The 25946-nt window shown below is 41.9% G+C and overlaps 1 protein-coding gene across 11 annotated transcripts in view; it reads left to right on the forward strand.

Moving 5' to 3' along the window:
• The window catches only part of SOX5 (SRY-box transcription factor 5), a 296996-nt gene extending 289730 nt beyond the window's left edge, over positions 1–7266 (forward strand). For all 11 annotated transcript variants that reach the window (XM_027790491.2, XM_013301316.3, XM_055808076.1 and 8 more), the window contains one exon: positions 1398–7266. In XM_027790491.2, the coding sequence (XP_027646292.1) occupies positions 1398–1701 (304 nt within the window). In that variant the 3' untranslated portion in view covers positions 1702–7266. The remainder of the gene's footprint in view (positions 1–1397) is intronic.
• The last annotated feature ends 18680 nt before the right edge of the window (positions 7267–25946 follow it).

A 25946-nucleotide genomic window follows, 5' to 3' on the forward strand; every position in this document is an offset into this window, starting at 1 on the left:
ATTGAATTAAGAATAAAATGCAAATTAGATCCGCTCCCTACATTTAAGAGCTATATCTTCAGCTGAGACAACTTCTGCTTGTTTCAGAAACACGGAAATAAGGACTGTGTGGAGGGAGGCCTCGCTCGAATGGCAGGCAGGAAGGATCTGAAAATGCAGCAAGCAATTCCAAACAAATGTAAAGCTGTTTGGCAGAGGAAAGTCTTTCAGGATCACTGTACTGTGCAAGGCTTACTGTACAGCCAGGGCACAGGCAGGCAGGGGAACAGGGGAGGGTTTCATTCTTAATTAAGAATGTTCATCTCAAGAGACTCTGCCCTGTCTCCTGTGGCAAGGCTTTTCAGTGCAGATGGACACACCGCTGATGACATTACAATGTGCAGCATGTACTGAAGAGTATTACTGCAATGGAATTACTTCATGCAGCAAGGAAACAAAAGGAGCATGAATTTTAAACCTCTAGGCTTGTTGGGACCCTGAAGCTTCTCAGGGAAACAAACACTAGTATAACACAGCTAGTGTTCTTGATGCAAAGGGAATTTCTATGGCCTGGAATAATTCTTCTTTCATTACTGCAGACAGGTTTCCAAGGCTTAGATGCCACATAAAGGCATCCTGTAGAGGATTTTCTCAAATGCTCATGTTGCTTGCTTGCTTTTTATTTATTTTTAAATAATGCATGCTTCCGGTTTAAGTGTGCCTTTTCCCAATTTTATCCTCCATCCTTCAAAGGTTTCTGCTTTTCACAAGTGCCGCTTACTGTGGAAACGATCATCTTCCAGTGGGAGGCCCTTGGTGTTCATCCTATAACCCCCCAGAAGTCCCACTGTTCCTCTCTCTAATAGTGGCCAGATCTCTGAGTGAACATGGAGTAAACATTGACTCTTTGGAGAGACCTGCTTTCTCCTCATCCATGGGTACTTTCTTACAGGACCTCCCCATTCCTGTGCAAACTACCTAGTCTCTCCTGTTGGCAATGTGTTACTTCTATGTCTAGTCCTGTCAGCAGCTCAGACTATTTAAAAGGAAGAATTTCAAAATACATGGGGCTTAATTTGGACCACAATTGAAAAGATGTTTATTTTGGGCTGGCAGCTCATGGGACACCCAGGTTATCCAGTAAAGAAGTTTGCATCACAAACAGGCAAGCTGAAGCTGTGTAGTTCAGGTACAGCTCAAGATGTTTACAGAGATTAGGATTTCTTATCAGTGAAGTTGGTTTGGGCCTGATGTTCATGTCAAGAGCATCAGCTGGAGGGTCTGAAATATTGATACAAGGGCTGTCTTGCATGGGCCACCCCAGAGCATATACTATGGGCTTGCAAAGTGCTGTTGTACTTGCACTCTCTTTACTCCTTCCAGTATTCAAACATCCTTTTACTTTTTCTTCATTGCAGGCAACAAGCACAGATTCCCATTGCCACCGCAGGCGTAGTTTACCCAGGAGCCATTGCCATGGCAGGAATGCCTTCCCCACATCTGCCCTCCGAGCACTCGAGCGTGTCCAGCAGCCCAGAGCCCGGGATGCCCGTCATCCAGAGCACTTATGGCATCAAAGGTGAGGAGCCTCATATCAAGGAAGAGATGCAGACCGACGATGTCAATGGAGAAATCTACGATGAATACGATGAGGAAGAGGATGACCCCGATGCAGACTATGGCAGTGACAGTGAAAATCACATTGCGGGGCAAGCCAACTGATCAGGGTCCAAATGTCTCATGACCTACAGGACTTCAAGGAGAAAAGAAAAAATAAAGCCCCATCTGGTTTATCCTTGCCAGTGGCCAAGCACATTAACTTTCTCATACACTGACTGTTACTTTAACTGTTAGTCTTAACTAGTTGGGACATCAGCTGACTAATAGACATCAGCCTGCATCAGAAGAAAAAAGGCTCAGAAGAAAGGAAACAAAGACAACGACAACAACAACAACAGAATGATATAAGCTATGGGTAAAATAATGCCAGTAATTCAGCTGCTATACCCAAGCACTGAAGTCTTACCCGTCGACCTTTTATTATTATTATTTTTTTTTTCAAATAAACTTTATGGCTGTTTGTTCTACAATGTTCTAGAAATTCTCACTCAGGTACACAGTGCCAACAAGTGGCTTGTGAATGTGTTTTGTTGTTTTGTGCTACAGTTTAAAGAGAAATAATTTTTTTTTTTTTGGTAATGCACCTGACAGGAAAGAAAAAAGATAAAATTCCTTTTATCCCCTGTCTCCTCCTCCTCCTCCTCCTTCTCCCTGGCAAATTTGGGTCAGAAGTGCGTGTGTGTGTGTGTGCGCGCGTGTGTGCCTGTGCGCGTGGCTGGCAAGGAAGGAAGTGGGGAGTCTGTTTCTGTTAACCCCAACAAGCAATTATTTCCTTTCAAGAGAGGACTTCTCTTCATCAGTTGCACACCATACTGAGTCTTTGAGCAAGTGCCAAATTTGTACTAAAGCGCTGAACTAGTCCAATTTGCTTTTTTTTTTTTTTTTTTATTGGTCTCTTCTTGTTTTGTTTTTCTTTTGCTTTTCTTTTGCTTCCTGCTCTGTCTTAAGTTAGGACAGTGTTGTATCTTAGACAATCCCTTGAAGAACCTGATATACCAGCAGCTGGTGAGATTAGACATATATTTTTGGTTTTGCTTTTGCTTTTTAAAGGAAACTGTAGGTGCCGTTCTCAGGTGAAAAAAGAGAGAGAGAGAGAGAGAGATAAGAAATTTAGAGAAAAAATATTTTATGGTCTTGGATTTTCTTGTGTGTGTGTTTATGGTACTAATAAGAATAATATTGGACTATTGTGAGCAAAAAGCATGTTCCAGAATGAAGTCCTGCACCCTCCAAATGACTTGGTCTGTAAGGAGCCTTTGCTTTTAATTTACACTTCAAGTGGCAGCATATACAATGCAAAAAAGGCTTGTCCAAGATGTGATTTGTTCTGCACGGGACAGGGCAACTGGAAATGTTACCTCCTCGCTGAGTGTAATTAGGTTATATGATGTCCAGTTTTGATGAACTTGTACCTTCAGGGTGGCTGAGTAATGATCTCTGATTCAAAATGCATCTTTTTTTAAACTGACATTTTTTTCTCCTTTGCACTTGCAGAAATTCATTTTTATCAGTGACATGTTTGCGTGGGAAGGACAACTAGTAACTATAAAGAGATTTCCGTATTCAAAGGGGCCATGTAAGAACACAAACCTTTGCAGTGCTGAGTTTTCCTAGCTGCTGCCTCTCACAACTCAAAAATTGTTCTCCTGGGCTAAAATGCTTTCAGCATTGTTCTAGAGCACTTAGATACTTTGCTTGGGCAATTTTGCCTTCCTTGGGCAACAGCAACTACGTGAGGAAGGTGGATTTACACAAGCGTAATCCTGAGCAGAAGTTAGCCCCTTGCATTTGTAATAAGGTAACTGAATGTTACACTTTATTTCAGAAAAAAAGAATGTAAATACAAGTGAATCAAAGAGTCTGTTCTCATCTCCTCTGATCTTCACGTAGAAGGAGAGGACCCAGGTTTGTGTAGCAAGACAGGAACATTAGATTAGCTCTAGACCAACCAACCAACCAAAAAGGCTACCCCTAATTTGAAACAGCAGCTATCTGTGAGCTCCTCTCTGGCCTGGGAAGGAAAGTCTTAGGATCATACTGAGGCAAAAGCCTTCCTCTGAGTCAGTTTTCTAACTGAGGATGCCACCTTTATATTCATGTTGCTCCCTGGTAAATTCCTGCTCCTAGAGAGAAACTCATTGCTAGTGTTACCACTTCTAACTTGTAAAAATAGCCCTGTGAATCTCAGTGCCAGTGAGATCCCAGCCCAGGCATTCACCAGGACCATGGTCTTCAGTACTTGGCGGCATTAATTTTGCAAAGGGTCCCTTAATCAAGTAAATTTAGCACTTGGTGCAGCCACTTAAGTGCAGGGGCAGGATGAAAGGGGCAGGTAGGAGGGGAACTGGGAAGGAGGGTGGCGGGAGGGGGTGTCTTTCTTTGGTTCTTGAAATCCCACTTGAAGTGTAACTTGACCTCTGCAGACCTTGTGCAAAGCAAACAAGCAAATGCCATTGAAGACTTTAGGACAATACTCCGATGAGCGGTTTGGATGTGTTATAGTTTTACCCCGCAACATCTGTTTTATTTTTCTCCTGTTTTCTCTGTTTTGATTTCCACTTCTGCTTCAAAAAATTGTTTTCTATTTTCTCTCTCTCGGAAGATTTGCTCTCGAGTTATGCTTGGAGTAGCTGATCATGTCCTCCATGTCAGAGAGGGTTCTTTTTGTTTGTATTTTATGACTGTGTTGGGTTTTTGGTTTGGTTTTGTTTTTGTTTTTTTTTTCAGTTGAACTGCCTCTTCTTGCTAGTGTTGTAATGGTAATTATGATAATAATAATAATGGTCAGCTGTTCCCAGATTAGTAAATTATGTATAATTTATTTTACCCCCCCTCCCTTTTTTAACTTTATTTTATTCTGTTCTAATTTGGCAGTGCAGCAAATGAAGCTGTTAGGCTATTTAAAATGGATACCCCTCCCCACCTTGCCTTTTTATATATATATAAATATATATATATACATATGAAAACAAATCGCTTCTTCTTCTTCTCACACCATTTCTCTTTCTTTTATTTTAATTTTGGCCCCAGCCATGTCAACTTCTGATGTTTATTATGATGGAGTGAATTAATGGGAGTGTTGTTTTCAATCTTAATTAACTTCTGCTCTCTCATCACTTATTTTAGTTATTTGATTACACCAGTCATCTAGAGCCAATTTTTTTGAAGCACTCTGTTTGGATAAGAAGGAAAAAAAGTAGACAATTGTTTTTATATCATTATTATGTACAATGTGAAAACAGATATTTGCTCCTTTTTTAAAAAAAAAAAAACTTTTAAATTTGTTCCCTGTCTTTGTGAACAAATTACTTCTGACTCTTGTGGGTTCACCTCACATTTGCTGGATGCTTGATTTCCACCACGTTATAGAGACTCTCTGGTTTAATTGTGTCACTTTGGGCTACCAGAATACTTTGTTTTAGCTCCAGGTAGGTGCCACTGCAGCAGGTGTGATTGGAGCAAGTCTCAGACGCGTGGGCTGGAAAGCTGGCCTCGGAGAGGTCAGTGGGAAAAAGGCCCTTTGACTTCAGCAGGACCGAATCTCAGCCCCCAACTATGGGCTGGGCTGCAGGAGACGCTCCTGGAAGTAGCCCCGTCTCCGTGGGCAGGGTCGGTCCTGTGCCGGAGGAGCACCTGTGCCGGGGCTGCGGGACTGAGCGCTGCTCTCGGCAATGGATGGCGTGACAGAGCCCTTCTGCAGGAGCGCTCTGCTCCGCTCACTGCCTTGGCCTGGACTAGGGCTCAGATGAATGCTAATTTTGTTACCATACACATTTCTGTCTGAGAAACTACACTAGAGCCTGGGCTTCCGTCAGGCTTGTCGAATGGGTAGCTTTAGCAGACTATCCACGTCCTGCATTTGGATGTTGAAACCAATGCAGCAATGTTAAAAAGAAAAGGAAACAAAAAAAATAACAAAAAAAAAAAGGCAAAAAAAAAAAAAAGGCTCTGGGGTCCCAAACTAGCGAAATACTAAACGCCTGTGCTAATGTTTTGTTGGGTCCAAGGATGAGCGCCCATATAGCCTTTGGCAGTAGAATACCAGATTTGAAAATGAGGCCCTGTTTGTCCCTCTTGAATTTCTTAGAAAAAACAAAGCAAAGCAAAACATACATTTTAAAAAGATCTTCTTGTCTTGTTTCTTTTTTTTCCTGGGTTCTGTGCCCTGGAGCATGTAGAAAAACCAGGTTAGAAGAGATTAGGATCATATTAACCTAAAAGCGCATTGAGGCCCTAATGCCAAGGTGGGCTTCATTCCCCTCTTCCCTGGGAACCCGGTGAGCAAAGATGGTCTTGGGGAGCTGCCGGGGTCAGGGGATGTAGAGCCCATCTCCTCCTAAACAGGGGGGAGCCGCTTATACCATGCGTCTCACAAGCTTACAAAAGAACAACACCAGCAGTGGGGAAAAGGGGAAAAGAAAGAAGAAAAAAACTGAGGCACTTGCTTCTAAGCTCAATTAAATAACACAGAGTATATCCTTTTTCAATTTATTCATGCCTTATATTAGTAAAATAGGATTTTTAAGTGCATTTAACATCTTTATTTAACCGTTCCGCTATATTAATCAGGCCCCCAGAAAAGAACACTAGCTATTATTATAGCATTTAATTAGTTTTGTAACCAAATCCTCTTATTACAAATGCATATGGAAGAAATTCTTTCTTCGAAGACATTATTTCAAAGATTTGGTTACTGCAGTAGACTCTCTCTTTAATTAAATCATTTTTTAGAAAGTAAATTGTCTTTAACCTTTTTACAGCACATTTTCAGAGCTTTTTCTTTTTAATCCAAAGAGATGAGCTGTTATTGTCCCCGAAGAAGCCTCTGACATCACGTTCGTAACATCAAAAATAATTATACTCCGTGGAAACGTAGACTTTACTTAGCAAGAATTCATCTGCTAGAATGAATGGCAACTATATGATATCTCGTACGTTTAAGGGCATGATGTATTGGATAGGAAGTATTTTTGTCTGCCCACTTCTCGATAGAATCGTACCTTCAATTTTGCAAAGAACTGTGTGTAATTCACTTGATGTGGATTCAAGTGTATCCTCAATTCACAGGGCATGGGCTGGCTGTTTAGCTTGGTTTATATTTACATTTTTTCAACTTTATCTTAACTTGTCAGTTTCCCAGATTGAAGAACATGTCAAGTTCGTTTTTTCTACTGACTGATTTCTCTACTCCCCAGTGTTTTTGTCACTGGTTTGCTGAAACAGTATTTATATAGCTCCATTGGCTCTAAAGCTCTTACTCCTTCTAACATTTTGGATTTTACAAGTGAAATGAAAATAGAAAAGAAATAGAGACAATCAAATGCCTGGAGCTTAAAACAAAGTATGTGCAACCTACCATCTCACTTGAAATTTAATAAAAGAAATAATTATGTAAATATAACATAGAGTTATAGATTTATATTTTGTTCATAACACATAGTGTAATATAAGTTGTATATTTTCATGTTTTGGTTTTATGTTATCATTCATGCCACAATAAATAAAAAAAAACAGGAGTTGATGTACTCTTTAAAAAAATACAAAGTGGGTTGCCACCATCCTGGGTTTTTGGTTTTGTTTTTGGTTTTTTGTTTCTTTTGCATTCCCCTTTTTCAGTATTATTGCCCTGCAAGGCACCAATAAAACAGCAAATGTGTTCTTTACCTATCCTGTGGTCTGTTTCCCACTTATTATAGCGAAGGGTGTGCTAGTTAATTTTCTTGTCAGAACAAAATGGCTGGGCTCAAGGAGCACAAAATGAGATTTACATTTAGCTTACCAGTCTGCTCCAGAATTCAGGGGGTTTATCAAATCACAGGAGAAAGAATCACCCCAAATTTAGAACATCAGCATTAAAACAGAAGAGTAAGTTGGTTCCTGAGCAATGTAGTACAGTGCAATTTCTAGTTCAGAGTTGGGGCACCAAATAAGCAGGGGCGGCTGAATCCAGAGGTTTGGCCTGTGCCTACCTTCCCAGGTGATGTTCACTTTCCACGGGCTTCTCTGTTCAGAGACCAAACCAAATTCAGGGAAATACCCGATTATAAATGCAGATGACACAAAGCAATGAAAAAAATAGCACTGCTCATAGTTAGTCAAAATGTCCCAACATGCTGCCTAAACAGTTCATGAAGTTTTGACAGCAGCATATGGCACAAAGTGGGATGAAATGAATTTGTACCTGTTTTTGACAGTAAGTTATTCTGATGGGTGCTTACTCTCAAGTGCCTACGGCTTGACAGATGCCATTCTATGGTTCCAGATTTCCTAAAGGGAAAAGGCAATATTTGGGAAAGCGGGAAGAAGTTGGTGGAGGTCCTACAAACCTGCCTGTGCTTCTCTTGCTTGCCAGTTTGTCCTCTGTGCCCTTCCTGGGCGCACGATGACACCTAAAACATCCCATCAGCAAACCAGAGGTCTGTTTTGGCAGCTTCCAGATACAGCCTATAGTAGCTATAAAGCACCGGTGCAGTGGAAGAAGAAACGAACCTGAGCAGAACCATATAATGTCACGCTCAGGCCAATAAGTGTTACCATCCTTTAACCCCTTAAAATCCCTTTATCTGTTACCGTCGTCAACATGTGATGAAGGGAGCACCTGTCTACCTGAAAGGCCAGAGGAACAAACGACCGTGCTGGGCAGCGTGGCTATTAAATTATGGTGGGGTTTATATTCAGTGTGCCTGACCTGCACCTTGAGCCAAGGCAAACAGTTTGCTTTTTTTCCCTTTTAAGAAATACCGCCCTAATACAAGGAGTACCACTGCCAAAGCCTTACTGCTTACTTACTGCTGCCTTACCCCTTGCTGGCATGGCACCCCCTGCCCACCTGGCCCTGAAGCATCACTGAACACGTAGGCCACCTCACCACCCTGTGCTGGGATGGAGGGCTGTACAATCAACGAGATCAACAATGTTCCCTAAACCAGTGGGGAAAAATGTTTAGGAGATGAGAAAAGCTCAGACTCAGATAGATCTAAACTGTAATAGGAGTGGACAACGCTGCGCTTTGCAAAAACAGAAATGAAGACCAGTTAAACCCTAAGTGTGTAGCTGAAGTTAAAAAAACCAGTTTCTAGAATGTTTAAGTGATATAATGGCCTAGACTTGGGAGTGGCAACAATTCTTTCCCTAGACAAGTTGTGGGGATTTTTTTCTTTTTTTTTTTACTTTCTTTTTTTTTCTTCCAAAAAATGCTAAAGCATTCCAGCAATTGCCTGTAGCAGGAAGGAAGAAAATGAGGATAATTATGACATTAATCTATTTTAAAAAGAAAGACGTGTGACAATTAGCGCATTCCTACCAAGAAAGTAACATACAGAGCTATATGTGTGTAGGAAAGTGAAAAGACCCCCCACAGAAGCCATGAAAGGTTATGGAAAGCGTATGTGCCTCATGAGGAAGCGCAGTGCTGTGACTTCGGCATCAGCAAGAAAGAGTGTATGGGAGCTTGTCAATAAGCTTTCAGTTAATAAATATTCAGCAATACTGTAGGAAAGCAATGTGGAAGAACAGGCAGTATCTGTCAAGCCAACCAGCGGAAAGCGCATGCTGAAAAGGTACAGAAATTCTCATCAACATATTTATGAAAGCAATCTAGTGCCTGAAACTGGTGGGCTTGAGGTAGTTGGAGTAGCTGATTTCAATCCCTGGGATGCTTACACTCACATCTGTTGGTGTTAGAGTAGCACTGGTGGCCATGCACTGAAGTCAGAGGTTGCTTGCAAGCTAACAGCAAGGACAGGAAAAAGAAAATCGCACTGCAGCATTTTTGGCTAATTCAGAAAAGCTGGAGGTGTCATCAGGTCCGTGAGCATCAGCTATGCCCCAGCTGCAAAACATTCCCACTAGCGTGGCTGTGGAAGGTGGAGGGGTGGCAGCCGCCCTTCCCGGTTTTGACTTGATTTGCAAGGCTGGCAGTTAGCAGACACAGAGGGGTTTCAGTGAGGGGGGTTTGCTCTTAAGGTAATTTGATATGAAAGCTAATGCAAAAGAGACCCAACAGATTCCCTGGTATCATTTGTACAGTTGCTCTCCAGCCTCTAAGTAGCTTGAGCTTTGCGGACACCATTACGCTGCTGGCCTTGCGGCGCGGTTCAGTGGGGCCGCAGGTTCCCGCTGGCTGCGCCACGTGCTGTGCACGGGAGGCACACCTACCGACCCGCCTGGCGCTCTGCGCGCATCTGGCACGGCTACTCAAAATTCCCGTCACCGGGAGCTGGCTATCTGTATCCACCATTTTGAGGGACTGGCCGGTGCTTATTGGTTTGGGAATATTTTGTTGGGTTTTTTTCCTGCTGGCAGAGCAGCCTTGTCAGAGCACAGCAGGCCCCTGGGGCCAGGGGAGCGGGGAGAGCACCCAGCACTCAGCTGGGGTCCTCCTCCATCTCAGACCAGGTTAAGCCCAGAGCACGGTATGCCCAGCAAACTCAGCTGTCGCCATCTCACCGGCGCTGCGTAGCTGAATGGCATGTGACAGCCCTACCAAGGAATGGTCATTCCTGACCCATTAACCAAATCAAAGCAAACTGCTTGGCATGAGATTACGGATCTATTGATTAGGGGTTTGATTCTTTGCAGTTTCGCACCAATTTACCTTTCTGGATGTTTCTAAAATTGCTGCCAGAGGCAGCACAGAAAGTTACTTTTGCCAAAAATGAGGCTTGCCCCTGTCCCCACCCCTATGGAGGCAAGTTAAAGTCACACCAACGTACACCCATCCACAAAATCTAAAATTGTTCAGGCAGGGAGTCTTTTTTGTAGAGCTGGGTCTTAATGGCGCTAGGATGGTACATACATAATTGAAAATATAATTAAAAGCATGAATTTAAGGTTTAGTTAAAACTCCGCCAGCCCAGGGTGGCAATTCAAGCTGCAGTCTGAATGGCATTTTGAGACAAGTTACACTTGGTTTAAGTCCTGACTATATGTTTAGTCTTATTGAACAATGTCATGAAGGAGGAAGGCGGGATCATCTATCAGAAATAATGTAAATTGCTCGCGTAGCTACAGCTCCAGCCATATGAAGGACCATTCGTAGCGCAAATTATTGCCCATAGAAGATACCATTAGTAATTTCAGGCAGCTGCACTGGTGCGCCAGCGACTAGGGTGGGTGTCAGCTACACTGATGTAGCCGTGCAGTGCTGAGTGTGCGTGCATGTGTGTGTGAAGACAGGGGCTCAAACTAAGCCCTGAAAAGCCCCTCCTATCCCCCGGCAAGAGCATCCACACACAGGATTTCTGTCGGTTTAACTTCACGTTATCAGCGCAACTTTCACAGGCAGTGAATGCCTAACCCACTAAGGATAAATCAATGCCTCCCCTTGTATTTAACAGAGATATGTCTTAAATGCAGTAAGTAAATCAAAGTAATTATTTAAAATTAAAATTATTTAAGAGACTTAGTCTGGGAGAATGGCATGGTGGTTGGAGAAGCAGCTGAGACACAGGACTTCGGCAGGCTATTCCTGACTCTGTCAGAGACTTGCTCTACAACTTCAGGAAAATTGCTCAGCCCATCTCTAAGACTGCTATAATAATACCTACTTCAAAGGGGTGTTATGAAGATTAATTCATTAATGCCTGCAAAGCACTTTGAGATCTTTGGATTAAAGGCACTATAGCAGTGCAAAGTATTATTAGCTACAGGAAAAAGCTCTCAGGCAAGCATGGCATTAAATGTCTGTGGTTTAAAAAAAAAAAAAAAGAAGGAAAAAAACCCACCTCAAATATAGGCAAATTGTGGGTGGTTTTGCTTTGTTTTGTTTTGCTTTGTTTTCTGTGGCCAGGTTTCCATTAGTCAGATCTGTGCTTTGCTAAACCAAGGCCAGGGGTGCTACAGCTCAAGGTCCAACTTTTCTCTCACTCCTAGAGCTCCCACATTGCAAACAATTGTTTTGTTTTGGGGCTTCTTTTTATCAAAATCCTGACTTTGTGGCTCAAAAGCATGTATAGCTTCCCGCTAAGGACATATTTACCCACTAAACTAAAGAAGAAGAAGAAGAAGAAGAAGAAGAAAATAATTTTACTTTGCATTGACTACATTTTTTTTAATTAATTTTGAGCATTTACTTTCCCAATTAAAAGTCTAATCCATTTGATATAAAAGGGGTAAGATTTTCATTATCGGTAATCAGGGCCTTTTTTATTACCCCCAGAAGAGCTGATCCACCTATTCTGAGCACAATTACAAACAGACCATGTGCAATGGACACTCACAAATAGACTAAATGGAGGGAATTTTAATGAGTGTCTTGGCCCCAAGTATTATTTTCTTCCTGATGTAAAGCGTTAAAAGCAAACTAGAGGTAGCAGGTTTTTCTATATGTCCAGCTTTAAATCTTGCCTGATCTTATCATTCACTCGATGCCCGTGGCAGCGCCTGTGCACTAACTCAGGGTACAATGGGCGCTCCACAGGGCACAGGTGAGCAGGATTCCCCCATCAAGACCAGGCAGCAAAGATGAAGATACAAGCAAGGCTCCCAAAACAATCAGCCGAAGAGCAGTCTTAAAGCTGTCACATTTACCTTGTTAGCCAAATTAATCCAGATTTTAAGGTTTTTAGATTCTTTTTATCTTTGAAACTTTTCAAGTGCAACTTACTGACTTAAAAATAAACTGAATGAAAAGGCTGTAACATAACAGCCTAGAAATTTATTTTATAAATTTTTTTAAAGCATTTCTGTCTTTGGTGAGGAAAACCTTTTAACTTCACTTTGTTTCCAGGTCTCATTGAAAGAGAACACATGGGAAGTGAAGTATAAGTGATTCTGGCTCCCGGAGATGCTTTGTTTCTTTTCTGATAGAATATGAAACTTCATGTAGGTGGTGGGTAGAGCCATCATAACCTGCTTTTTTCTGACTGAATGAGGGAGGTCAATATATTATCGTATCAAGGAAGAAGAAATTATATAGGCGATTCCCCCACAGATAATAAAGACAATTCTGACAGCACGATCAAAACAACTGTATAACTTTTCTTTTCTTTTCTTACAGACACACCAGTGTTTAAATGACAGCTGAAAGAGGATGATGGACTACACACATTATTCTCTGTTCCATCCATTTTTTTTATAATAGAAATATATCTTGAAGGCTATATTCAAGTTGATCAAATAATAAGTCAATTTGTCAATAAAACAGATTAGGCAACCTGTCTGCTGAGATGATATCTGTCAAACAACATATTTTGTTAATACAGTCTGGAAGCAAAAGCCTTCATGAAAGACAATACCAAAAAAACTGTAACACCGCTTTTATTGAAACAGAGCGTTGACTTGTTTCAGTTATAGCTGTTTAGAATCTTTTACTTCAAGTTCTAGTTGCTAGTTAACAAACCACATTTTGGAAAATACTAGGAACAAGTGTTAATGGACTGGTGGGCACTGTCTGCTGCTAAGATGCGGCTATGTTTCCAGACCCCTTGGTAATGCCCACACTATGGGCACAAGCCACCATTAGTGCAGGCGGTGGGAGGCATCTCCATTTCTCCATGCACTGTTTTTTTCTGCACACACACACAGCCCCTCCCATTTGTTGCCCCTGTTACCCACTACTGGCGAGACATCTACAGCATCGCCTGATCTGCTTTGTCACATCATGAGCCCTGTCACTGCACTCACCAGATTAAGGCATGATGCTTTGACACATTGTGTACGCTGATGCAAATAATCTCTCGGAGATGTTGGGCCATGGCCTGATCTCAGCTGTGCGGGGAGATCTCTCAATTTACCGTGCGTGACAAAAACTAGAGGAAGCACTAATATGCACAAATGCAGAGTTATGAAATATGAGTAACATGGAACTAAACCACATAAAGCTGAAGACCCGTTGCTGAAAACATAAGTGCGCAACTCAGAGCTTGTGGTGTCCAATATAAGGTAAAATTGGTGGCTGGAAAAGGCTAGAAAATTTCCATTCTGAACAATGGAAACTGAGATTAACCAGTCTTGGATATTGGAGGGTTTGCCAGGTGAAGTTCAGGCCAGCTGCTTTAGTTCGTGTGATTTTCTCCCACTCCCTCCCTGTGCTAATGCCTTGTAATCCTCAGGAAAGTGGCTGGTTCAGAAACTCGGATTCTCCTTCCTTGATTGGGAAGAAACATGTAATATGCACTAATAGGCTGGAAATTCAAGTAGAATCGTCATGGTTTTGTTTTATGGGGTTTTTTAAACAGAACTTGGGAAGCATTTTGTTGCTGAACCATCATCTGATTCAAAATATACAGTCTGAGGAGAACCGAAGATACTCAAAAGTGTGGATAGGTGCTCTAACAGGAGAACCGACCATGGTGGCTGAAAACCAAGCAAACAAAAAAAAAGAGCTTAAATTTTGACAGAGATTTAAGGACTTTCCCACCCAAGCTTGCCTCTGCAGACTCAGACCGCTGTTAAGAATTAATGAGCTAATTTGCTATTGCTCTCAATAATGCATCAACACCTTATGGGACAGAAGAGCTTTCATTCAGAAAAATCTTTCCAAAACCTACAAGTATGGAACTATATTCTGAAAGCTATAGACTGTTAAAAAATAATAAATCTCTGTGGCAAATTTGGTGAATAGATTTAAAGGCTGCACTGAAAAGAGATGGGTATTAGAAAAAAAAAAAGTCCAAAAAGCCCTGTCAAAAAATTACGTCAAAACATCAAATTTTTTGGTGGAATTTCAATAGTCAAAGATATTCCCATTAAGTCTACTGTGCAGTTCATTCAACTTCTGGTAGTGGAAATCCCCATTTACAGAACTGGACGGCACACCCAGTAGGAACCTGAGTTTCCACATTAAATTCTCTAACCCTCTGAGTTTATGTGACCACACGGCGATGTCAGGAATGCTTAATTATCCACCCAGCCCTACAAACCTTGAAGCACAAGATAGCCAGCAATCCACTCTCATTCAGAATAGTTTGGCATGTCTCCACGTTGTAACTAACCAGTGTTACCCCTAGCAATTGCTCTTTAAAGCAAAAACATGTGCAAAATGTCTTCATTCAGCCTAGTAGTATCATATGTCAATCAGATTCAGGATGCAGAACTGGCCAGCAATATCCTAAAAAAAAAAAAAAAATCATCTTTCTTGTTTGAATCACTTTGAATTAACTTGACTCTGTCATGTTACTGGCAAGAATATTCTCTCTTGAGCATCTGATTCCTAATTTTTTTCTTTTTCTCTTTTTTTTTTTTTTTTTTTTTTTGTCTTTGGATTTGTCTGCAAGTTCCAAGGATCTGTTTTAAGCTTTACAAGACCAACTTAGCCTGGGGCTTTGGCAAGCAATTTAACATTGTCTACAGCACACTGAAGTTTATTAACACCTTTCAAAACCTCTGCAAGTTTGTAAATCAAGCAGTGGTTCATTCTCCAGAAATAATAAGGGCCCAGTTTTTTTAATGTATACAAACACAAATGACATATATTTATGATAACATGGGTGCATGTGTCGACATGCGTATACTCTTATTTGTGACATTAGATATTTGCTGTATATCACAATGATTGCATTGAAACTTATCAAGCTAAAGCCACAGAAAGACAGCATCTATCAGACTCTAAATCTACCAGACCCTCAGACTTCTTTTTTGGAAAAAAAAAAAAAAAAAAAAAAAAAAGAGCCAACATTTTTTAGCAGGAAGAGCCATCTGTAACCCACAGAGGAAAATGAACGCTGCTGTAGTTCACAATAAATCAATAAATGGTTCTTTTATTAGTATGCCTTCAGCCTCCATGATACTTCCATAACCCTCAACATGAAATGGTTGGGTGGACTGCTTAAAGACTCTGGAACAAGGTATAAGGGGGATGTTGCACGGCGTGGCTTATATGTCATCCCACTAACTTGTGTCAGGAGTCATCTCCAGCACAACCACCACATAAATGGGAGGCAAAGTATGACCGCAGCACATGCAGAGTAGTACTGCACACACATAGAACAAGCCATAGTAAAATAAAATATCACTGTGCTGTATGCACGTTAGGTGCGTAGTGTCGCTAACCATGCTCCTGTGCGGATAGTCCTACAGAAGCAAAGTTCAGAAATTGGACGATCTGTGCAAACTCACATAGGCCTCCTCAGGCACATGAAGAAGCTAGTTCTCCATCTACATGATTATTTACTGTTTTTTCTTCCCGGGGCCTTGGCTCAGCACAGAGCACAAGATACACTGACTTCAGCATAGACCCAAAGCCGGTGTTTCCCTTTGAGCTCACTGCTCTGACCATGCCTCCTGGCCTCCGCCATGGCCCACCACATGAGCCCTGCCGTGAAGGCAGATGCATTAACTCCCTTTGGCACGCACCACTACATTATTTGCATTCTTCTCATCTGTTTGCTGTCTTCATCAGATCTCCGGAAGGTCAGAGGGTAGGATAAACACCGTTTTGTTGATGAACAACAAAGGCACAGTGAATTTAAGGTCAAATAACTTCACTAATTTTAAGCATACAAGTGGATAAGCCCTGAACCTGCTAGTTGGTTAGAGCAGTTGAGTGCCAGCCCAGTTTCTTTGGCCTTCGGTTGCTACCCTGCGCCCCGAGCCTTTCCACCAGGCAGATTAACCCCCAGATTTAGAAAATGGGGACTATACAACCAGTGGCAAATTGAGACTCTTTTGTCAAGAATAGCCAGGGTAGGCAGAGAATGCAGCCACTTATTTCTTTATTCTTTCACCTGTTGAAAGCATTTGCTGCTTATACCTCACTGCGACCACTCTGCATTGCGGGTGGCAGAGGTCTCACCGAAAGGTAACTCCCTCACTGTGTGGCTCCCGCTTGGCCGGAGCAGCCCCGAGCAAGGCAGGTGAAATGAGATGTCCTCCTGCCCATGCTCAACAGAGGTTGTGAATGGAATGTTACATTGAACCTTTAGTGATACGATCTGGCATTTCCTAACCACAGAAGGCTTGGCCTTGCAAGCTCCTTAGTGCTTCTTAACATCGTCGTGTATCCACCACCTCATACACGCAGGTATCTATACATACTCCTCATGCTGTATGAACATTTTCTAAACTGTATTTCACACTAGCTTTCTTCCTTTCTCTCAAAATGTCTCCCTTATACCTGGCATTCATAAAAGCGGCAGGCAGTTGCTCTTCCACAGAAAAATCTCCAACCCAGTACCGTGCCATCTGATGTCAGCTTCGGCGTAAATCCTTCCTTTGACCTCAACTGGCAATAGATCAACCCACTGGCTTTTTGTGGCATTTCTGTGAGTGGGGGAAGATTATTTTTAAAAGGAGAGAGTTATTGAATTTTCTGTACCTGGATGCTGCACAACTCTTTGTATTCGTTACCAACAGATGATGTCACCGAAACTTATTTTTATGTCATTATCCTCACCCAAGGTAAATATGGAACGCTGTCATGCCATTACGTGATGTAAATATGTCACCATAATTTGTCTTTACACATCATAAATATTTTATTATATGACATTATTACACCTCCAGATATCTTTTTCCATATGAATAGTAATTACTCAAAGTATTTACTGTAATTATGTCACTTGATGAAATTACAGTAATTACATCGAAAAATGATAGCCCATGACTAATGAATTAAAATAGCATGGAAATTCGCATAAAAATGACATTAAAAATGTTAAGGATCTGAGGCAAACTCACAAAAGCAAGGAAATTCATAATTAAGAATTTAATCTCTAATAACATTGCAGGGTGCCAAATTTTTAGATTATATCACAGAAGAAGAAAAAAAAAAAAAAAAAGGAAAAAGAAAAAGTAAAGAGGTATTGCCTGAACAGGAACAAAGTGCAAAAGTGGACTGCTGAAAAGCGTAACCTGGTATTTTGTATATGTGGGTATAGTAATATAGACAAGTACCGTATAGCAGCATTTGATGATGTTTCACCAGGAACAAAAGGCAATGGCCCAAAGTCAAAGCTGGGGTAAGGAGCTGTCACTTGGGTGGAATTGTCTAAGAGCTATCAGGGAACATAATTTTTTCATAGGGTCAGAATAAAATCAGTGAGGAACTGCAGCACCACACTTAGAAGCAAGGAGGCTGGCAGATCCCAGGAGCACGTGGTTTTAGAGCAGATATGAGGGTTTGATGCATAACCTCTGCACACAGCTTTTGTAACGCCACTTACCTCTGCAAGCAAACGTATTTTCACAAACCCAGCTACCCCAAGCAGCCACACAAGGTCCTGCTCCGTCAGGCACACTGTGTTCTTGCTGTCACTTGCATCCCAGGGTGGCATGAGGCCCTCTATTGTCGAGAAAATTCACAATTAATTATATTTTTTTTTGGACCTTCCTGACAAGAAGATGATTTATTATTGTGTTCGTTTTTAATTCTATTCTTATTTTCTGCATGAAAAGGAATTATTCTGTGGCTAAACACTGGCGGCGCCTGAGAAGCAAAGAGGAACCACCGATACCAATTGTGTTCATTTGCTTTCTGGCTCAGTCACTGGCTGTGAGCCCACACCTGTGAGAAACTCAAGGTTGTTTTCCCTTTACAGCTGTCTCTCCTGTTGGTCCCAGTAAGGTGCGGTACCTCCATGGACTTCACTGGTTTTTTAAGTTGCCCACAAGCTGTTTTCAAACTGAAGTGCCCAAATTACACAGTATAGCAGACCAGGAAAACCTCCTGAGCTGAAGCAGCTCCCCACCACGCATAAGGAGAAAGCTGGGGGTTCAGCTGGGTTAAGAAAGAGACACAGAGACAGACGGACAGACCCGGGGGGAGGGGGCGGGGGCGCGGGGGGCGAGAGGCAGGGAAACAGAGAGAGAAAAGTAAAGGAAAGAAGGAAAGAGGGAAAGCGAGAAAGAGAAATTCTGTTTCCAGTTAGAATATCCAGTAATAATTTAATATATGGTGCCATTTTAGAAAATGTGCTATTCATATTTATGAAAGGCTTAATAGATGCAGCTGCATCCTTTAACAAATTATTATAAGGCATGGTATGAAATGCATTAGTAAGAAATGCTTAACAGATGATGCTGTGACAAGCTGTTACAACGCGTGTTATAAGACGTCAATATTATTAAATCTATGGGCTTGGTTAGCACATGAATATAAATAATTTTTATGCATGCTACAAATTGCCATGCTTTATTAATAATGAAGTGTTTATAAATGGAACCTTACTGTAAAGCATTATTAAATGCAGCTACTCAGAAGACCTTGGAGTAATACTGTAGTAGCATTATCATGCTGAGAAACAGACTAGAAAGGCTGCTTTATTTTACTGTCTGAGTCGACACGGGTTCAAACACACTGGGCTTTGATTCCCAAAAACCCATGTGGTAGGGGCCACCAGTAGGCACTGGTTGAAAGCTGCTGTTGTCACATTCTTTGTTACTCTGAAATCACTCTGGCCTCACTTACATGGGATTTACACCAATGTAAGTACTAGCGTCAGTGGGGTAACTCCTGATTAACCCTGCTGTAAGTGATACATGCTGCAGGCTACATTATTTTCCTTCCCAAGTGAAAGCTGGCTAACTGTGTTGTAAGGCATTCTTCTGAAGAAAAAAAAGTATGTGGATTTGAAATGCACAATTCCCGGCATCTCAGATTCTGCCCTTCCAACAGGTATCTGCCAAAAGGTTATTTCTGCATTAAAAAGAAACATCTTTACAGGGTTTTTCAATGCAAAAAAAAAAAATATCATATTGCTCCAGAAGTTACTATGACTCAGTAACATGCAGGAGTGGCTCAGTTCATCTGGCCTGAGCATAGTGTGGGAAAGCATTATTTGCTTTCATTCTTTTAACTGTTTCATGCCTTCATGATTGATGGTGTCTGAGTTTCCAATAACACATTGAATTGGACCAATATACTGAGAGACAGAGAGCTACCACAGAATAATTCTTGGCTACCACAGAAAACTCTTGGAGATTGAGGCTCGTTAATAAAAAGGTATAGCAAGTCTAGGACCAGATAGGGAATGTGATGGTAAACACTCTTAAATTCTCAGTTATATATTTTTTTTCAAATTCCAGGAGTTGTAGTTAACGTTTAAATGGGGTGCTCTGTTTTCAACTGTTTGCCTAATCTACCTTTTAACACTAACTTTTTGAAAAATAATTTTTCACAACTCCTGGGTAATTTGGATGATCACCTCCTCCAGGCTGTAGCTTGTTATTTTTACTAAGCATTTCTAAAAATAGTGGAGTTCATGTTACTGAATTGGAACAGTTGCATAGGAGGATCTGGCTTTTCTGTACCCATTCAGCACAGCCTCTTCACTGATCCAACCTGTGACCTTGCATGAGCAACCAGCACGTACAGGCTTCAACTTGAGGCTGTGCAGCTCTTTGCAGGGGAAAACTTGCATTCATTAGAAAGCACCACCACAGGGAACTGGAGGGGTAGGTGAAAAAATGCTAATCTTTTGGATAAGCTTACAGTGTTACTTAAGTATCATCATCTGAATGCACTTTGAGAGGGAGACTACATTCTGGTACAGCAAAGGGATTTACATGCTTCTCTGTGTGCTTGTGTATCTGTACTCACACATGAGTTTGTGGGCATGTCCCACCTCTCTATTTACATGAAGTACTTTCATGTCCGCTGGTACCATTACCTCAGCACTTCAGCACAGAACAGAAGAGCTTTAACTTGACTTTCCAAGGGGATCTGAAACCTAGTGAGAGGGACACCAACAGCCAGATGTGGACACGTGCATACGTGTCCACAGCTGGCAGTTTCAGTGGAGGCAGAAACACTCAGCTGACCTAGTATTGCAAGCCATGTGGGGGAAAAGGATGTGACCCGTGTCACTAAACCCTGCTGCAGTGCCTGGGCAATCCCTCTTCTCTTCCAGCTCTGCTCCATTCCAATGCCAGAAGCCAGAGCAACCTTCTTCACAAGTGATGTAGACCACTTAATTTATCACCTCTATTATCACCCAGGAATCGAAAACCAAAACAAAAATATTACCTAACTGCATGAAGCTCATAAATGTTGCAGATGGGTTCATTCTAAGTTCTGGGCAAATGTTCAAATAGATTATTTTTTTTAAAACAGATATATACTTATACCGACCAAAGCCTTAGTCTTGACTGTTCCGTTACTTTTTTTTCTTTTTTTCCCTCCAGTGTTTCATGGCACACACAAGCTAATGTCAAACAAGCATGTTGAAGGACTCATATTTATCTATGAGCCTTGATGTGATTGCAATCTTCTGTATCTTCATGCTTTACTTTCTGGTCTAGTTTATAGTTCCTTCTGTTATAATTTATCTCATATCACTTCTTTTCTTTTTTTTTCCCATTCTTCATCATTAATTTCTGAGCCAACTTTTTACTTATTCCATGACTCCTGTGCCCAAAACATTATTATTAACCTTGGACGTGGAACTTGGTCAAAAATCCTCTCTGAAGTGTAAACAGCTCTGGCATTTCATTACAAAATTTGCCATTGTGTTCCAAAACACTCCTTACTATAAACTTCAAGGTCACTTGCATCTTCCCCCTGTAACCGTTTCAGCTCCAGGTGGAGCCTCCTCCATCACGCCCGATCTGGGAAAGGGAGATGTCGAAACCACAGGAGTCAGCACTTCAGAAATCACACCCAGCTTTACAGTTGGGCAATAGGGCTTTGTTCGAGGAAATTTGAGCTGGATTTCCACATCATGCTGCTGATTAAGAACAAAAAAAAGGGCAAATGCTGCTTTTGGGTCAGATGGCCCTCCCTCATCCTTCAAGGCTTTCCAAGATCTTCATGGACGTCCTGCATGCATGTGAGGGATGGGCAGAGACAGAAAGTCCCACTAAATATTTGAGTTGGAGCTGACCTGATCCAAACCCAAGGTCCAAGGCTGAGAGCAGGACACCACATGGAGGAGTAAAGCCCTCCTAAGATGAACCACACACACCACAAACTTTGCATGCTGCTTGCTTGTGGCACGATGGGAAGCCAGCTCCTACCTGCTCTCTCTCCTTGTGCATCAGGGCAAGTCCCAGCAAAAGCAAAACAGTCTTCCGTACTTTTTGAAGCACCCCTTGAGCTTTTCCATGCATCATTTGATTGATAGCCTTATTACTTAGCACGTCTTTATATCTGCAGTAACTGTAGCAATCAGCAAAACAGCAGACAACTGTATTAACTACGACTGGGGAAAAGTGAAAATAACACCTGGCATTTAGCACCGTTCGTCAAAAGATCTCAAAATGCTCAGCAAACTTTAATAAAGACACATGACGCCCAGTGAGTCTGGAAATATTGTGACAGCCATATTAAACCCAGCCAAACTGATAAATGAAGGCATGCTGGAGCAGCGCTGGCGCAGCAGTGAGGCTGTTGTGTCGGGGTAGCGTGCTGCCAGGGTCTCATCTCCACACACCCCTGCCATGGCTCCCGGGGAACCCTCCCTCCACCCAGCACTGCCCTCCAAAACTTTGGAGTGCTGGGACAGATCCACTGCTCGGCTGTTTGTGTTCCTGCCTGCATCCCACAGGCGTTTACCAGGGAGCATCGGGATACCCACACACCTCTACCTTGCTGGCTCCCCACCCTTCCTTTCTGCGGTATGAGGGATAGACCAGGAAAGCAGGACTGTCAGTGGCCCTGTTTAGCCTTTATTGACACGCTCAGTTCATTCTGCATTTCTATTTTATACGTTTCTCTATTTAGATGATGTGTGAATTCCATGTACACTTTTTTTCCTCAGAGTCATGCAGCGAGCGTTTGTTTGTGCATCTGTATTGTGCTCTACTTTTCCTCATGTTCACAGATTTTTATTAAAATATTTCCATAAAACAGGTTGTTACCAAAAATAAATGAACACATACAAATTAATACATAAAAACAGATGAGTTATATAGAATATTTACAAACAATGAGATGGAATTCAAAACTTCTTGTAAACACAGCATATAAATAAGCATATACATACCCCATGTTTACTTACATTTATTTTAAGATTTAGTTAGTAGATCTGAGGTAGGCTAAGGCTGACAGACAAGGTTTTTCTTCCCATTGCAGATTGTGGGTACCTCAAAAAGATCTCATTTAACAGTCAAATGAAAAGGATCTTATTTTACGTCCAGCTTGTGTTTCCTCAGCCTGCAGAAATAAACACACACGGTGTAAAAAAATTGGGTTCAAGAGCAGTACTGATTTGACCAAACTTCAGTCTTCATGTGTGGTGAACGGAGCACGGAGCTTTAAGTGATCTGGCCAAGGTTAGGCAGCACGTAAGTGGCAGCACCAAGGGTCCGGTCTGCTGGTTGCAGAGCTTCCAGCTTATGTTTGTTACCTAAAACTTTTGGAAGAGATCAAGGCTGTTGTGATTAAGAAGCACCCACAGCAGTAGCGGGCTGAGCATTCAGACTGAGGGTGGGTATGCCATCAGGCTATGCAAAGGAAGAAAAATCTAAAAAGTTAATGACTGTCCCAACCTGCAGCCCAAAAGAAAAATTAAAAAAAAAAAAATAGTAATGAGGGCTCTATAGTGCAAGTCTGCTTTTATTAAATCACATCCACTGAAGGCAGTGGGACTAACTGACCGATTTGAGTTCACAGACTATTTATGCCAATGCATGCTTTGCTCTGGAGCTCGGTGCCGAGGTGCAGCCGCGGTGCTGAGGCTGGTCGGTGGCAAGGGCCACAGCCTGGGCCGGGGCGGTGAAGCAGGACTGCCAGCGGCATGGCTTTGGCCACAGCTTAGCTATTGCCCTGGGGCAGACTTGAGGCTGGCTGGAGCTGGCAGAAGCTCCGTGTCTCAAAGCCAAAGGCTGGAGCCCCGCGGCCAGGAAGGGTCAGACCAGTGCCGGCTGGAGCCCTACGGCATTAGGACTAGGTGAGAGGCTGGGTAGCCCCGTGCACCACCTCCCCAGAGGGTGGGTGCAAGAGTGGAATGGCACCCACGTTTTTCGTGATGGGCAGGGTCCAAGTTGCATGCTTAGCCATTCCTTTGGCATTGCCAGGCTTCTCGGGTGCAAGGTGTGCAGTGTTATACTGCCGTACAGGCTACCATGACCTTCGGTACCAACTGATACGAGCGAATATTTGCACTTTATATCCTCAAGCTGCAGAGGCAAAACTGGATAGATCTTAATGATGGTCTCCTGCTTCTGCAGCGCAAGATCACTTTCTGCACCCTTTGACAAACAGGAGGCTTATTAAAAGCTAGGAAAGGCAGGGCTGACTTTTTCTCTGTTTCTGAGGAGGCTGTTTTGTCAACGTTTTGCCAGAGTCTAGGAGTGTGAAATTGGCTGTTCATGTGCAGCCTGCACAAGTACTGTAGTTTGAAAGTGAAGGCAATTAATTTTAGTTGTTGACTTAAACTGCTGTTGAGAGGTACTTCATTTCCCGATTCTTCCTCCTATAAATAGATTAAGGGTTACATGAAAGTCAAGTTGTGCTCGTTTGTCCTCCCTCTAGATAGATTTCCCATGACTGCTTATCTATCAGCTCCCCGCCCCTCCCTTAACACAATTTGTTTCTCAAATTAATTTAGCTCACTTGCTCTCATTGGTCCTCAGCCAAAAAAATTGTCTCCTGTTCCTTCTTTTTTTTTTCATTAAAAAAAAGTAACAAAACAAACCACTTCTTTGGAATTAATATATTCTGGAAGGGAGATTGAGCAAAGTATCTCTTGAACTTATGATTGGGAAAACTAAAGAAAATGTATCTTTTGGAGGGATAAACATTTGTGTTAACAGTCTGGAAGGACTACCATGCTAGAGAGTGGCGGCTCTGCATCCAGCACTGCAACAGCTCCGTGCATGCATTTCTCATCGACGCTCATGGAAGCTGCATGTGCCTAGCAGCTGTAGCATATAATCCTTCTGCTTATTAATCAGCTATTATTTGGCATTTTTTTGCATTATTATTTATTCATGTATTGGCTGCATTTTTTCATTGCTTCCTAGCATGACCTGTGAAGGCAATCTACATAATGATATCTACAAAAGCAAAGGACAATTTTGTTTCCTACCTAAGCTTGTTTGAAAGAAGGAACATTACTGATGCTGGGGATATTTAAAGTGTCCAACTCGAACCCACGCACACTCACACTAGAGAAACAAAGTTGATTGATTGATGCACACTGATGCGTCTGAAGAAGTTCAGGCTCCATCCTGCTGTTTAATGCAAATTAATCAGTGCTGGCCCACGGGCTACCTCATCTCTCCACTGCACAACAGTTCCAATCCCAGGACCCAGGCCATAAAACGCACACGGTAAATAGCTAGTGCGAGGGTTTGAAGGACAGTCATATTTTCTGAAGCAGATCAGGACATGTGGATAAGTATGAATCACTGTTCTGAGGGCAGCATTTGTATTTTTCATAGAGTGCATAATTAAAGAAAAATAATTTCTTATCTAAAGATTCTGTGGTTGTCTTACTGCCACTCATCTGATCTAGCGCTGCAAAATTAATTTACTCTTCACTATATAATACAGAGTTGAACAGAATTAGAAAAGTGTCTGTGTTTTATCACTGGAGATGCCAAATCCTTATCTGCTAACACTGCACCACAGAATTCTTGCCAAAAGGGGAGGAGAAATTCAAATAATTTAAAAATAATAGTGGATATTTTGATATCTTTAGAGATACTTATCTTTCTAATAATGGTATTCTAGGGTGTAGGAATTTGTGATTTTTCAACATGCCTAACATGTTTTGATACCCCAAAATATGGACCCACAGCTTTTAATTTGTGAAAGGACTGTGCCGTACAGTTCAGAGCTACCACGTACGTGGGCTTCCTGGTCATGGTGCTTGTTTTTGACTCTAAATATTTGTGATGTCAGAATTGGAGGGTTTCATATAGCTGTCCACTAGGCTGGCCAGAAGAGCTGTTCCCACTGCACTGTGGGCTATTATTCAGATGTCCCAGGTGCGTGAGGCCACCCTGCTACATGTCTGCAGCAAGCTGGGCACTTCCAAGAAGTAACAGACTTAGGGCTGCTACCATGTGGTGTGGTAAGCCTGACACCTCACAGACTTATTAAAATTAATGTACCTGTGCAGGAAACTTGGTAGTACAAGAGCAGTAAGCCTGACATCTCTCAGAAATATTTGGCTCATTGTACATACACAGGGACATTTGTCTATCCAGGAAACTCAACAGATAGACGCTTGTCCCGTTTGATGTAGAGTCACCTTCTGCAGATGTCTGGAGTTGGGAAGCTTGTATGTCTTTCAAGCATGATGATGTTCTGGGACCACAGAAAGAGGTAACATAAAAGTAATGGAGTTTGCCTGTGAGCTGAAATAGAGTACCAGTGTTGGTTAAATACTCTTGAAGACAATATATAGAAGGTGGCATGATTTTTGTGCTATTCCTCCTCTTGAAACATTTAGATAGAACAATGGGAGAATGCTAAACAGAATACCAATAGAAGCTAATCAATGGACTGTGCATCCAGATAT

Source organism: Falco peregrinus, chromosome 6 (assembly GCF_023634155.1).
Source record: "Falco peregrinus isolate bFalPer1 chromosome 6, bFalPer1.pri, whole genome shotgun sequence".
Classification (NCBI taxonomy): domain Eukaryota; kingdom Metazoa; phylum Chordata; class Aves; order Falconiformes; family Falconidae; genus Falco; species Falco peregrinus.